At 35.0% G+C, this 16,927-nt stretch overlaps 1 protein-coding gene across 5 annotated transcripts in view; it reads right to left on the reverse strand.

The window, feature by feature from the left end:
• The window catches only part of cntln (centlein, centrosomal protein), a 129,087-nt gene that overhangs the window by 15,013 nt on the left and 97,147 nt on the right, over positions 1–16,927 (reverse strand). For 4 of the 5 annotated variants that reach the window (XM_051898363.1, XM_051898362.1, XM_051898364.1 and 1 more), the window contains 4 exons: positions 14,411–14,486; positions 12,879–13,093; positions 3,123–3,287; positions 288–385 (listed from right to left, as the gene is read on the reverse strand). In XM_051898363.1, coding sequence (XP_051754323.1) covers positions 288–385; positions 3,123–3,287; positions 12,879–13,093; positions 14,411–14,486 — 554 coding nt within the window. The remainder of the gene's footprint in view (positions 1–287; positions 386–3,122; positions 3,288–12,878; positions 13,094–14,410; positions 14,487–16,927) is intronic. The other variant, XM_051898361.1, reaches the window with a different exon arrangement.

Genomic DNA, 16,927 nt, shown 5'->3' on the forward strand with positions numbered 1-16,927 from the left:
ATCCAGTTAACACAACAGACTGTCAGACTTGGTGCCCAGGGCAAGACATCTTATGACAATAGTGCATAACTACATGGGAAGGAAATTACACCTCCTCTCTCTGCTAGAATCTCTGCACATAGCCACCTTCACGCTTTTCAAAATCTGGTGTAGAAGTCTGCCACATGGTGGAATCAGACACTGCAAATGTGACCCAGAGCACAAGAAAGAGTGGGTGAAGAAGTGAGAATACCTCAAGACTATGAAGAAAAGAGAGGTAGTCAAGAGAGGGGATAGAGCGCATTTACCTCTCGTGCAGTTCCTTCAGTGTCTGATCTCTTTCATCTAACTGAGCCCTCAGGCTCTTGTTAGCAGCAGTGTGTTTGCTCATCTCACTGCTGGCACTCTGTGGAGAGAAAGAGTCACACATTTATCCTATCATCTGATATCCCATCGTGCAGGACTCATTTATGAGTATTGAGCCATCGGGATGCTTAATGAGGATGCTGTTTCACATCTGCTTCACAGAAATATACACATCTACATATGTCCTGTGCATTGGCTCTAGTTTCCTTTATAGGTCAATGATGTGACATTCATTTTTTGTCCAGATCTATTCAGTTCTTCAAAAGCATTTATATTTATTTAGATATATATATATATTTTTTGTGAGGCTTAACGGTCTGGAGATAAAAGCAATTAAGTACAATGTTTGATTAAAATTCTTTCCTAAAGTTAAACTAAATAGTTTGATATATCTTTTATTATTATTGTGGTAACAATTTACAATAAGGTTCCAATTGTTTGTGACTATCAAAAATACTTTTAAATCATTTATTGATCTTCATGAATGTTGATTCCAACATTTACTGATACATGATTAACATCAAAAGTTTTATCTGTTAAATATTATTTAATGGACCCGAGTTAGCATGAACTAACAATAAACAGTTGGATTTTTATTAACAATCACTAACAAAGATTAATAAATACTGTAACAAATGCTCATTTTTAGGTAATATTAGTTAATGTGTTAATTAATGAGAACTTATTGCAAAGTGTTACCATTATTTCTTTAAAAAAATCTTTTAAAAATTTTAATATTTCAAGATAAAAAAGTTGCCAAAACAAAGTCAGTAAAATACAGGAAGTCCATTTGTTATCATGACAAGAGAACCATGAAGGTAATAATAATTCCTGTTTCAAATAATAAATCACAGAGAGGACCCTGTACACCACGGTCGGTATTTTTTATATTAGATTATATAAAGACTTCATATTTTTATGAAAAGGCAAGTTTGGTCAAATGGAATAACTACATGAAAACTCATAATTTGCAAAACAAAGAAAACAAACAAAAAACTACAATAACCTAAAATATGTTTATTTTATTTTATTTTTTTAAATAATTAAGACAGGCACACAGCCATATATTCAATATAAGGGAACTATTTATTTACTTAATAGTATACTCATTATGTCATTTTTTAGAGACATTATATTCAAATGCTGTAGAAAAAATGGTTTAAACGATAAAATACAATATCAACAATTCTGTGAACATGACACTTATATTTTGGATTTTTAAAAGATTTTTCCTTTTCATCATCTCAGACATGCTTATTTGTCACTGAATCTTATATTATGTATTGTCCCACTGTATATTTATTTATTTATCATTAGCATTACTTATTATGCTGGGTTTTGATCTATTTAGTGGCACATTTGCTCAACCTCTGTGAATGTGTGTCAAGGTAAGAGGCACACGCACAGAGCGTCTGAAAACTCTGACGACAGGTTGAGTTGGTGGGATGCCTGTGATCATGTGAATGATGGATATTTGTATGTGCACCTTGTCTTTACTTGAAAGGAATGGAGGACTCGTTTATGTAGCACACATCCTGACTGCATATCACACACACCCACACACACTCTTCTGTCTCTTGAACATGACACTATCATTGAGCCCAACACAGAAATATAAAGAGCAGTGCCAGACCCCATAAATCAGTTAGCTGATATTATACACTAAAAAAAGTGTCACCAGCTTTTAACACACTGACTTGTTTATAGGAGAAAATAATAAAAACAAAGAAAACGCTGGAACAGTACAGTTAACAACATTCTTCTAATGGAGAAACTCAAATTTTACATTTCAATGTAACTTTCAACTTTGAATGACAACTTCTGCCCATCAAATCCACAGCATCAAGAGTTCATTTATGAATATGCATATATATTCTTTTAAGAGTAAGGTCACGTTTTTCCTGTTTCATCCATTCATAAAATAACCTTAATTTTTACACTTCTTCTATTTATCGGAACAGGTAAACCATATTATAGTAGACCAAAGATAACTTATAACTGAATAGGTGTCCAAATGCAATCAAATGTTGCTTTAGCAAACACATGCACTACTGCACTTCACAAAGCTACACAGTGGAAAGTGGTGGAATAAGATGGAGGAGTAAAATATTAATTTTAATAATATATTTAATTTAATTTCTTTTGTAAAATATCAACAATGGGTTCATTTTCTCATCTTACTAGTCTGAAACTCCTCATTTACTACAAGAAACCACTGCACGGGTACATAAGCAAATAATAAAATTATTTAACGTTCATAAATATTTTAATAATAATTTACACTCGAGGTATTACCACCACAGGTTTGCATAATTTTTCAATAATTCAATGGCCCGTCGTCAATTATTCCTTACTTATATATCATTATATTATATTATATTATATTATATTATGTTATATTATATAATACACACCTTGTTTTCTAATTTATCTTTCTACTAAACCTGGCATTGTATACTATGAATATTGTTGGCCTGTGATGAATTGCTTGTTATATTCCTCATAATTCGCTTTGGATAAAAGTGCCCGCTAAATGAATAAATGTAAATATTACATATAAAATGAGTTGTTAAACAACCTAAAAGAACCATACTGTTTAGGCCTTTATAAAGAAAAATACTTCCAAAAACAGTGATTTTATAAATCACTGTCATGAACAATGTCTATATGTTTTGTACTGATGTACTGATGCGAATCGTCCCAAACAGGTTACTGTTTTAATCTATCAGTCAAATGTATAAACTGAACCTAGTGAATTGAAAATAATTGTAAGAGACCTTCAGTCGGTGAGTGAGCTGTTTGACTTGGGCCTGCAGGCGCTCCGGGTCTATGGCAGGGGGGTTCACTGGCGTTTGCTGCCGTATACGTCTCCACTGCTCTAACTCCATCTGCAGAGACGCCTTTTGTTGCTCCAGACCAGCCAGCTCGCACGCCTGCTTCTGCTTACCAACACACAAACAATAAATAGAAAAAATCCACATGTAGGAGCTCTTACAACAGCTGTGTAACAAAGGAGCAGATAAATATCAATTAAGTGAGCAGAATGACAAAAAGTCTGATTAAACAGTTTCTGGTTAGTTTTATGATTAAGGAGCATTTTTAGGCTCAGGACTACATAGCAGTTTGTGATTAAAGCCCTAAATCCGATTAAAGCCGTATGCTAATAAGGAGGCAGATCATTCCTCCGTTTTTCTGTTGATTGTCAGTCTTAATAGAGCCATTGTCGGCTCGTCCCAGTGCACTCTGGGAGTTTATCAACACTGCGTAGAGCTGAAAGCTGAGCACCAGGGCTAATTGCACTCTCACTCACTAACACACACAGTTACTGCATAGAACTAAATGAATAACAGAAAGCCCTGTTCGGGGAATAAAACCACAGAATTTTTAACAACACTCAGTTGCGATACTTCACCCTCTGTCCAAACATAATGATTTCTTACTGCACCAATCATAAAATATGGGGCAAATCGACACACAAGCACACGCACGCACACGCGCACGCACACGCACACGCACACACACACACACACGCACGCACACACACACGCGCGCGCACACACACACGCGCGCGCACACACACACACACACACACACACACACACACACACACACACACACACACACACACACAGAGTTTCTTGTGGAACATCTCAAATGCCATTCATGCAACTGCTGATATCTGGGTTCTGACCTTTTAATAGAGCATTTTCTCTGTCTCTCTCTCCCTTTTTTTTTTTTTTTTAAATTTTTTTTTTAGGTTAGTGCTAATGAAAGACATGCTGGCATAACATTAAGATACATTGATAGTGTTTCCAAAAATCTGAGGGTTTACAAATGACCCTGCCCTGGAGGATCATGTGGCTTTCTGTCTACATCCACTGGTCTCCTATAAGCCTATAAAGCACAGGTTTTCAAATTTTATGATGCAAAGGACCCCAAAGTAGGATGATAGCCTTTTAGATTTTAATTTTGACAAATAAAGATTTTAATTATTATTTCTTAATGTTTACACTAGGGCTGTCAATTTTTAAAAAATACAAAAAATAACATCCACAATAGTAATAAAAAGGGGCTACATATTTTCAAATAATCATGTTACACATATTTATTTATTATCTACAATTTATTATTTTATATAATTAAGTTTTTTTAAAAAAAATTTTTAAGCGTTTTATTTTTCGTAAAAATAAATTTGGTTGAGCTGATTTGTCACGTCAACAGATCACTGATTTACGAATTGCCGTGACCAGTCAGTCACCTGGAGCAGTAAATTAAACTGTCAAGCTTGTTCGAATCCAGTCACACTCGTCTCTCTCACCAAACTTGGACGAGATGTGGGGAGGTTAGTTTGGCTTAACGCTAACAGCTCCTGAAAGCCTCACTGTCAGACGAGCAGTCTAATCCTGAGGTAATCCCGACCCTTCCTAAAAAAGAAACATGGACTACACCTGCAAATTACGCAGATTACAGGCCCCGCCTGTCAAACAGGCTGTCAAGTCTCTCTTCCATGGTGATAGAAGGGGTTCTGCCACACTGCCCTTGTAATCCAACCTCTATGATTAATCTGAGCGGCTCAAAGGAGTGACAGCCATCTTCACGAGAAGGCTGACCTGAGTGGGGGTAGATAGGTGAATGTGTCTTACCTGTCAAAGTACATTAAGTGTATTTCCCCTGTCATCCGTAACAACATGAGCTTAGATTGAAGACAAATAGAGCACTTTTGTCACCTACATTTCTTGTGTCACAGCATCAGCTTGTGGTAGGAGCACTTGTTAAATAAAATGAAAATATGTTGATTCTTTATCTAAGAAACAAAGAAAGAAAGAAGGAAAGAAAGAAAGATAGAAAGAATGAAAGAAAGAAAGGGAGAGACAGCAGCTGGAAGCTCTACAGGGATATGCGCTGTGATTGACTGATGAAAGTGTCACTTCACTGTTGAGCATGTGTTCCACTTAGAGAGAACAAGGAACACACACACACACACACACACACTACGGCAGATGCATTATATGAGGTGCTGCTAAAACACCTATCAACCACAGTTCTAGCACATGTAGGAAAGGGAGAAGCCATTTAACTCATCTAATATACATCACAGACTCTGTAATAAGAGATCCATTCTCTACTAATACTGCATATGACATCCGTGTGATCACTACAGGAGCTCTGTGACACTTCAGCTGTGGTACAGTATGACTACTCTGCTTCTAGGTTTAATTGAACTTGGCCATTTATCACAAAAGCTTTGTCTTTTCTGCCTAGGCAATATAATGAGAGAGAGAGAGAGACAGAGAGAGAGAGACATTAAAATGAGCAAAATAAAGGATCGATACCAGACCACAAAGGGCACAGGGATCAATGTGAGCTGAGAGAAGTGTGACACCCGACACGAACACTAATACAGAAGAAACACAGACTCTCACTCACACAGACAGAAAAAAAGCACCAGAACATAAGTGAATAAAAATAATGTTCTTTTTCTTAGTGTGAAACTTGGCTGATAATAAAAAAGTTCAAAACTGCAATTACTTCTAAATAGAATTTAACAATAGAAAAAAGGCCCAATTTTGTCAGAAATATAAATTGCACTATATTTGCTTCCAGTTAATAGAACGGTTAAAGGCAGTTAATAGCAATTGTGCTGCTGTAAAGACATGTAATGTCATTTCAATATTCAGAACAAAAGCATGACTGCAAACGTGATTTTGCTTTTATGCAACAGATCAATAAACATTAATAAATAGAGTAATTTACATTTTAAGCAAAATTTTACGTTACTTTGTCAATATTCGCCTATTTTTTAAACCAATAAAAATTGTTCCAACAAAACGTTAAAGCAGAATCAAGCGGGTCAGTGGTCTTTTGTATTATTTTACATTCGGTACTCTGCAAAAGGCTGTAATCAAACATTTTTCACTATCTGACATACACTACACACAGAAAATGGATCCAAAAGAAATATCTGTCGTTTGAAGATTTGTTTTTAATTTGCTGACTTTTTCTTCTTTCCTACTCTTTTTTTGATACTATACCTGGCTCTGTGAGGCCATAATTATGCAATAGAATATAATATTTTATCCTATTCCTCTTATTTTAGTCTTTTTTTTTCTCTTGTCATGGGAATTATTTTATCTGTTTTTATTAAATTTTTGGAAGGAGAGTTTTCAGAATAAGAATGTGTACAAGATGATGTGCAAAAATGGTACCGTTGGGATGTTGAGCTCTGTTGGAACAAGAGTATTGGTTTTGTTTTTGTTATTGTTGTTATTATTATATTTGTAAAATGAAAATAGACTTTAAGACTGTAATGCAGAATCAACCATTGCATTTCACCAAGCAACAGTTATTGTTTTTCTTTTCTGAATAAGTGTATTTTAACAAACTGGTTGAGTCAATGATTCAATGACTCATACAAAATGTAATTTGTGACAAATACTACTATTTGTCCACAAATTTACAAACTAACTATCTGTAATGATGGAATGACATAAACACTGAAGAGTCCCAGTGCTATCAGCACTCTTAGGATTCCCCATTTACCAAAATGAAATGTGACTTCCAATTTCTTCACTTTTAAAACAAGTACTACTTCAACACTGCATTTAAAGATACTCCATATTTAAATGACTCACTGCACTAAATCATTTATGTTTAGACAACCAATATAATAGTGATGTTGGACTTATTGACAACCATCGGAATGTCAAAATGTCTTGGTTACCAATGTAAATGAAGAAACACCCAAAATAGACTAAAATAGCTTTTACTAGACTACTGATATCTCAAGTGAATGATTCATTTTTAACATGTCAAAAGTACTTTCATTTATTTAGGTCTAAGTTTTTTGGACAAAATTGTTCTCTTATTTCCCCCTTGCATCTCCTTCCATCACAGGACTTAGAACATCTGCTGGTGGAGAAGTGTTTTAGTCTGAACCCCCCTGTGCTGTGGAATCAGACACTATTCTAATAATTCAATCTAGAATAAAAGACCCAGCATACGGCTAGGTGAACTCATGAATATACACAAGTATATTTGCATTCAAAGGTGCAGAGCTGGATTTGACACCCAAGTGTTAAAACCCCCACTATTCCAGCTGATAGCGTGATGGTGGGCTGCTGTCTTTTTCCCTGGCTGCCATAGTTAGGACTGATGAAGCCAACTCATATCATATCAACATTTGCCTCGTTGCCTAATACTTATTAATGTGTCTCCCTCTCCATTTATCTGTCTCACCTATTTCATATAGGCCCTTTATTCTTCACTGGACACCCCATTACCAAAATGACTAGCCAAATAATATAGGACAACTAATTTTTCTGTTAATACGTGGACTTGAAAAAATAAGTTCATTTTTGGTGATGAATATTTGCTGTTTAATGCGTTAAAAATAATTAACACAATTAACACAGGATCATTTTTTGAATTATTGAAGTAGCTTTTAGTATGTCTTTATAGTATATTAAAATACTTAAATGAAATTTAATTACTTAAAGAAGTTGTTATATAATATTTGTAATGTTCTGTGATTGTTAATAAATGATAAATAATAACAATCTGATAATTTGCAGTCTAGGACTGGCTTTCAATTATACTGCAATATTTATAATCTTTTTATACCCATAAATTAAAAAAAATAAAATAATTGTGTATTGGTAACATGATAATGGCCTTCATTCATAGTACTTAGTAAAAATATGCTAATAACCAAATAGTTAAAGGGTTAGTTCACCCAAAAATGAAAATTCTGTCATTTATTACTCACCCTCATGTCATTCCACAGTCCTAAGACCTTCGTTTATCTTTGGAACACAAATTAAGATATTTTTTATGAAATCCGATGGCTCAGTGAGGCCTCTATTGCCAGCAAGATAATTAACACTTTCAGATGTCCAAAAAAGTACTAAAAACATATTTAAAACAGTTCATGTGACTACAGTGGTTCAACCTTAATATTATAAAGTGACAGGAATACTTTTTGTGCAAAAAAAAAACAAAAAAAAGAAAAAAAAAGACTTTAACAATATCTAGTAATGGCCGATTTCAAAACACTGCTTCGAAGCTTTACAAATCTTTTGTTTCGAATCAGTGGTTCAGAGCGCCAAAGTCACGTGATTTCAGTTGACACTTTGATATGCGATCCAAACCACTGATTCGAAACAAAAGATTCGTAAAGCTTCGAAGCAGTGTTTTGAAATCGGCCATCACTAGATATTGTTGAAAAATCATTATTTTGTTTTTTTTGGTGCACAAAAAGTATTCTCGCCGCTTTATAATATTAGGGTTGAACCACTGTAGTCACATGAACTTAAATATGTTTTTAGTACCTTTCTGGGCATTTGAAAGTGTTAATTATCTTGCTGGCAATAGAGGCCTCACTGAGCCTCATCGGGTTTTATCTAAAATATCTTAATTTGTGTTCTGAAAATGAACAAAGGTCTTACGGGTGTGGAACGACATGAGGTTGAGTAATAAATGACAGAATTTTCATTTTTGGGTGAACTAACCCTTTCAGTGTTTCCCATACATTAACTAGACTGTGGTGGCCCGCCACATTCTAATTTGTCCCGCCACAGTCTCAAAATTAAACGGATTAGGCCTGTCGTGATATTTAAATAACGGATTGATAATTGCACTCTTTTATACGGCAAAAATGGGAGTCATAGAGCATAAGAAATAGACTAGCACCAATTAAGTTTTCGTGTACTATATTCAAAGTCATCTGAAGCCATGCCATAGCTTCAAGTGAGGGACAGAAGAATATGTACATCGTTAAATTTAAGTTCACGGAAACTCGTCTTCCCTCCGCTGCAGCTGTCAATCATTCTCTCTTCAGCAGTCAAACAGTGCGTCGCGTTCGGTAACGACTGTCAGCACGGTAAAACTCTCCAATATGATATATTGCCATTCTAATACTTGATATGTAGATAAAGGGCTGTGGATTTGCATAAAATGACTTTATTTTGCTCTAGTTTATTGCTGTTTCTGAACGATGTCATCATACTGGCTACAGGGTGTCTGTTAGATCGCACAACACAAGGACTATGAATTGGCGTCACACACACAATAACTGGAATTTAAAAGTGAGAAGAAACATATGATCAATAAACTGTTAGATGTAGATATACACAGGGATTCTCTTTGTGCCGTGAACTTTTCAATGCGCAGCGTAACTGCGCGCTGTGACTCTATATTGCTTTAAGCACATCATTCTGCACCTGGGATGCGCATAAGTGGTTTGTGCTGCTGTTTTGAAGCGTTTCATATTATCATGGTTTTGCACACTGAAAGATTATTAATAGCCTGTTTTGTTCTGTCGTATCTATCATATCTTGTTGCCCCATTAAAAAGCTGCACAATATATTTAAAATAAACGTCTTTTAATCTTAGATTATTATAAATACATATAATTCTTTACATTCATATATAAATATAAATCTAATATAAATAGTTTTTTTTTCCATTTCATAAGAATACAAATAGTAATTTTAAACTTTTTATTAATATATTTAGATTAAAATTACTGTGCAAAGTTTTTTTCAAGAATTAGGCTAGTATACTTTTTGCTGCTGTATCATATAGTCACCTAGTTTTAATTAATTAATTAATTTATTTATTTTTTGGTCAGCTTATGATTATATATTTCTATTCATTTGTTGTTTTTCTCTATAATGAAGTAGTGTGTTTAGTGCATTCTGGATGTGTTTAACAAATCAAAGAGTGACCATTAGTTCCACAAATACAGATGTATAGATACAGGGCCAAACTAATTATTCTAGAAATAAATTAATTCAACAAAGGTAACCTCTTTTACTACATATTTTTAATGGTTTAAATGTATACTCTACATGTTTGACCACTTATGAACTATCATTTAGCCTACTATATGTTGTGTACGTGACTAATGTGCCCTACCATCACCAATAAATAAATTATTATTAGAGCAAATTATTTACAAGAGAACAAATTTCTTCATTGATCTAGTGACTTAAATTTTGCTCTCAGAATGCACCAGATTTATGCATTTAAATTTAAAATGTACAAAATTTTCCTCCGGGGGGCATGCCCCCGGACCCCCTAAGAGAGACTGATGTTCACCCACCACAGTCTCACAAAATCCTGTGGGAAACACTGCCTTTAAAATATCAAATATTTGAAATACTGTTTATATTGTTTCCACATTAATTTTATAGGTTCAATGTGATATTTATGATTACATATGTTATATGTTTGGTACAATGTTAGGTGCAGATGATTGTGCTGAATTGCAGAAACCTATGCAATTATTATTTTTTTAATCAATCAACAGCCCCGTCAATACTGAAACAAATGTTCGGTGAACTGCTATAATAGACTGTTTAACGAGGAGGATGTGTCTGGTTATTCTCAAGGTGTTTTCTTCACTCTACGGAATTCATTCTGTCTGTCTGTTGAATCCCTATAAAGTTTTCTTACAGACAACCATTCTTACACAAGCCAATAAGGGAAAAAAGACACAAAACTCTCAAATTACCATAAACTACAACACACAGTCATGTTCCACACACTCCTGTGATTTTCATCACCTAATCAGACGAGAGGATCAAATCTGGACACTCCACCTCTAGCCAATTAAAGCAGGTGATCACACTACAGGGCAGCAGGGGGCAGCATGTAAGGGCACTCAACCTGCTGCCCTTTCACCACTCCATTAATAATGCATGATTCTGAGTCAAACAAACAAACAATCATATATGCGCATGTGCAAACACACACACACACAAAGTGTCACTGCAGCAGGGTGTGTTTTGGAAAGAGAGATGGTCTGGACACTGAGGCGTTCATCTTGACCTCCTGTTCCACGCAAGAGTCTTAATCAAATCTCAAATGGGCTTGGCATTTCCAGCCTCACAGTCTAACTGGAGCCAACATACAACATTGTGCATTTGGAAACAAAATGACATACGTATGATCCTCATGAAGTCTGTCTCCACACAACACTACACAAGTATGTCCAGACAATTTATCAGACTCCAGGGGAGAAATACGCCCTAAGTGCAATTTAAATATTTTCTTAACTTTTGAAGAAAACTTTTTCTAATAAAACAACAAATTAATACAATGAATTCAACTGTCCATTAACCTTAAAAGCAAACACCTCTATAAGAGGCATTTCTAGCTCTCTATTCTAAAGCCCATGGTATTTCCATCTGGAACACAAATAACCTAAAAGCATGCAAAATTACATGTATATGTATTTAATTATATGCTGTAATGTGTGAGTTCACTCTTCCTTTTCACCTTGTATACAGACGATTGTAAAACTGACAGCGTAAACACATCTATATTGAAGTTCTCAGATGATACTGTGCTGTTGTCTTTATTGGGGATTGAAGATGATTCCAGTATGCATCAGAGTTGTACAAATAGATAAGTGGAGTGGTGTGAAAGGAATTCACTTGTTATAAATGAAATGAAGACAAAGGAAATCATTTTTGGTCTTCCAGAGTACACGCATCAAACACAAGTGACTATATATAACACAGTGATCTTATAGATACTTGGGTGTTTATGTGGACGCTGCTTTATCATGGAGTACACATATAGATTATGTTTGCTGTAAAGTACAACAATATATTTACTTTCTTAGGAGATTAAGGTCCTTTGGAGCAAACAATACGATCTTGCTCTTGTTTTTTTTTTTTCAATCTGTAATACAGAGTGTTGTACAATATGGAATATGTGCATGGTACAGCTGTCTTTCTGTTCAACTCCAAGCTCGACTGGCTAGACTGATATCTATTTGTTCTATGACTGTGGGCCAAATGCTTGAGACAAGTTTTAATGAGTTTAATGAGAAACAAATGTTGGCCCTGACAGGTAAAATTATGTTGGACCCTTCCCATATTCTATATGAGGAATATCAACTTTTGCCATTAAACAGAAGACTTAGAGTACCATATGCTAGAATGAACAGATTACGGAAATCTTTTGTTCATCAGTCGGTAAAATTAATAAATCAGAATTGGGGGTCTAAGTAGGCCTTGGGATTCTGAAGAAGGGACAAGACTTAATAGTTGCACTGCAGCTGGATGTGTATTATCATACTTTTTTTTTAAATTGGTGTCTGTTGTAGCATCTTATTATTTGATGTGGATGTGTATTGATGTGAATTAATGCGAGACAGTAAACGATGTGGGATGCGAGACAATTTTTGGAAGAAATTCCAACAATAAAGTGAAATTGAATTGAATTGAATGATATTTGAAATGACCAAATACTTGAATAAACAACTTGCCTTGTACCTTGAAGCTTAAGGGTTAAAGTCCTGACTTAAACTCTAACTTAAAAGTTACATTTACAATGATTTTTAATACCTTTAAAAAAAAACATATTTTTAATTCATATACTGTCTTAAGAAAAAAAGTTATATTATTAAAATATTTTGTATTTTCTTAAGTTAAAAAAATATTATTCTTAAGGATGTTTTGTGAATCTCGTGAAACCCCAGGAGTGAATAAAGTGTTTGTGGAGTCGCTCTGGTCATGCAGTACCTTTGAAAGCTGCTTGCTGGCATTGAGTTGCTGGAGAAGGGAGTCTAACTGCACTTGTACTTGCGCCTGTCTGTGGTTCTGCTCTGCTGTGAGCTGCTGTGCTGCTTGTTTGTCTGCCTGTAGTGCTGCGACTTGCTGCTGGAGGGACAAAAGACGCTGTCGCAAAACAGCATGGGACTTTGATATTCTCTTCCTCGTCTTCTGCAGGGAGACACCTGAGGGTGGTGGAGAGGACACAATGCTACATTCAGTCTCTGTTAATTTGTTAATAGCGCTAAATAGCATTATGTCTTACAATACAAAACCAGCTAAAGTATCATAACAACATTATATCCACAACATTCAGCCACTGCTTTGTTGTTGCTGACTGTTGTGGCTATAACAATATTTAAGTGAATATTAGAATATTATTATACAAAATAATATCATTTTTTCTATCATTTATTAAAGACAATTATAGTATCAAATTATTTTCATGCAGCATTTCGTTCTGGTTAAGCCCTTGAGTCTTAATTTTCACCGAAAAAACTGAAGGAAGATTTTGCTTCAGCAAAATGTTAATTTGAATCTGAAGTTCAAATTAACAATACAATATTATGGACTGCATCTTGAAATTTTTTTTTGATGAAATTTTAGTATGTGGGGCATGGTTTTCACATGCCCTAGATACTACAAAACAGACATCACGGCATGTTAATGTGCTTGCATTCCTTAAAAAAAATCTTTTATACTCAAACATTTTCCTTTCTTTGTGTTTTCAGTTAGCTTTAAACTACTGTTCTTGGGGTAGGTAAGATTTTTAATGTTTTTGAAAGAAGTCTCTTAGGCTAAATTTATTTGATCAAAAATACAGTAAAAACAGTAAAATTGTGAAATATTATTACAATATTATGTGTTTTCTATTTGAATATATTTTAAAATGTAATTTATTCCTGTGATGGCAAAGCTGAATTTTCAGTGTCACATTATCCTTCAAAAATCATTTTAATATGCTGATTTGATGCACAAGTAACATTTCAAAGTAGTTGTGCTGCTTAATATTTTTGTAGAAAATATTAGAGATACTTAGAGATACTTCATTTCAAGATTCTTTGATGAATAGAGTTCAAAAGAACACCATTTTTTAAATAGATCTTTTTTGTAACAATGTAAAAAATATTTACCGTCACTTTTTAAAAAATTAATTGAATGCATGATTGGTGAATAAACACTGACACTAAACATTTAAATGGTAGTGTAGGTTAGCAAGTTATTAGCTGGGACTTCTAGTTAAGAAAAGCTCTTTTGTATGAGATATAATAACTGATCATTATTAGAAGATATAATAATGATCAATCATTATCTTCGCAATTACAAATTTCATACTTTACTTTATGAATGACACTGATGAGAATTTGTTTATATATTTATAGTGCATTCAGTTTTCAATTCAGTTTTTTTAAGAATTTATAAAATAAGGGCTGTACAAGCCATCAAGAGTGAACAATCACTCATCATGTAAGCACTGAGCACAGTTGCGTCAACCAGGTTACCTTGGAATTGGATGTTTCTAGTTTGAGATTCCTCTCCAGGGCCGTCTATGGGGCAGATCAGCATGTACCTGCAGCCCTGCAGGCAGGGAAGAGGTGGAAACACAACGCATGACACAAAAAGCTGGGGCAACAGTTTAACATAACGTAACATGGCGGCTCATGGCAGAGTGACACAGAGGAAGCGTTTGTAGTCACATCAAAGAGGCTTTGGCTTTTCCCCTCGTTTGTATCGAACACTATTTAAAAAGGTTTTGATCAGTCTCTCTCTCTCTCTCTCTCCGTGGGTTTGATCATGGATTTATTCAGAAGCTCTTTAGTGTGACACGGGCGGCGCAGTGCTCTGCTCCACTGTCACGCCGATGTGAGCCAGCACAGTTGACGAGTACACAGAGCCATTCAGGCAGGATCTAAGAGAGGGCTGACAGCTGTAGAGCTGAGAGGAAGCGAAAAGAGGAGAAGATATGGAGCTTCCATGTTCCCTGAGGGGATGGGGGAGAGCCAGCGGAGCCCTGAGAGACTGACGAGAAGAGATCGCACTTTACAGGATCAGACACCTCTGATACACATCTTCTGATCGACACAGCTGCTTAAATTCAAGCAGAACATGTTTTTTTTTGCTTTGCAAATGAAAAGAGGCAATTTCAAGGTGAAGAGTGTAATTTTTGTTAACTCTAAATAAGACATTTGTAGACTGATTCTGTTGTGTTATAAAGTGTTAAAAATTTACCTCAGTAACATTGCCTCAACCAACTCCACAAACTTTGGCCCAACCTTTGAGTAGATGTCATATAGAGACATCATACTACAGCTCATTGCTTAAGAGCTACCTACTTAAGGCCTGTTCACACCAAGGATGCTAACTGTAACGTTAAGTTTAACTATAAAGTTTTAATAATCATTCTAATTCTATGTGAATAGGAAACTCCACAACAAAGCTATAATGATTATGACAAAGGAATAATATCATTGGAATCACTTTTAGAATTTTTTCTTTTTTTTTTTTTTTTTACAGCTGGTGAATGATAAAAACATTGACAGTCAATCACAATTCACCCTGACTTTAAAATGGCAGACGACGTTACTGCACATTGTGCTTATAAAAAAAAAGAATGTTATGTTATCGTCCATTGATGTTAACGCCAGTATATTTATTGTTATAGTTATAGTTTTCGTTCTTGGTGTGAATGGGCCATTTGAATGACATGTGAAGTGATCAGTCCCAGTTTATATTGTTACTGCTTGCTGGTCAGAGGTGGGTGATTTTATTAAATCACACTTAATATGGAACTTATCATACTAAGGTGGAAAAAAACTATAATTATTAAGACTTTGGATTGCATATGCACAAAATAATATCCACAGATCAAAAAAGATCAAAAAACTGATTAGGGCTGGGGCTATATATTTGGCTGACCAATGGCAGACGGATGGCGTTTTCAGAAAACGTTGGTTACTCTTAAATTTAAGGGGTCCTTGTTAATTACAAGTCCAAAGTGTAATTACATAAATAACAACTGAGTAATATTAAAGGGATAGTTCACCCAAAAATGAAAATTATCCCCTTGATTTACTCACCCTCAAGCCATCCTAGGTGTATATGACTATCTTCTTTCAGATAAACACAAACCGAGAAATATTTAAAAATATCCTTAGTCCTCCAATGTTTATAATGGTAGTGAATGGGGGCCCGCATTTTGAAGAAAGCATCCATCCATAATCACAGTAATCAATACAGCTCTCCAGTGGGTTAAAAGGCCTTTTGAAGCGAAGTGATGCATTTTTATAAAAAAAAATATCCGTATTTAAAACTTTATAAATTCAAATAACTAGCTTCCGGCAGACGACCATACGCATACTGCGCAAGTCAATTTGCGCCAAATGAGTAACCCGTGACGCGATGTATGACGCAGGATGTAGGAGTAGCGTAAGCTTAGACGTCTCTCGCGTTTCAAACAAATAGGGCTAGGCAACAAACTAAAGCTCCTCCTCCTCAAGCTCTTATATCGAAATCCTCCAACATTTCTCTTTAAAATTTCTTGTTTTAGACTTCTAATTTGTGACCGGTGTTTTGTTTTGCTCTCTCCTCTGCGCCTCCGTGTTTGTCATTGTGTTCGGGTCAAAGGTTGCTCTTCTGCCCAAATCGATTTGCGCAGTATGCGTACGGTGGTCCGCCAGAAGCTAGCTTTTTTTTTTTTTAAGTTTTAAATATAGATTTTTTTCGTACAAAAACACATCGCTTCGCTTCAAAAGGCCTTTATTAACACAATGGAGCCATATGGTTTACTTTGATTATGGATGGTGCATTTTTTTGTTTGTTCAAAATTCACAACCATTATAAACCTTGGAGGACTAAGGATATTTTTAAAAATATCTCCGATTGTGTTCTTCTGAAAGAAGATAGTCATATACACATAGGATGGCTTGAGGGTGAGTAAATCATGGGATAATTTTCATTTTTGGGTGAACTAACCCTTTAGCATGTACTTACTATAGGATTAGGGTTAGCTGCTTGTAATT

Source organism: Ctenopharyngodon idella, chromosome 1 (assembly GCF_019924925.1).
Source record: "Ctenopharyngodon idella isolate HZGC_01 chromosome 1, HZGC01, whole genome shotgun sequence".
In the NCBI taxonomy this organism is placed as follows: Eukaryota; Metazoa; Chordata; class Actinopteri; order Cypriniformes; family Xenocyprididae; genus Ctenopharyngodon; species Ctenopharyngodon idella.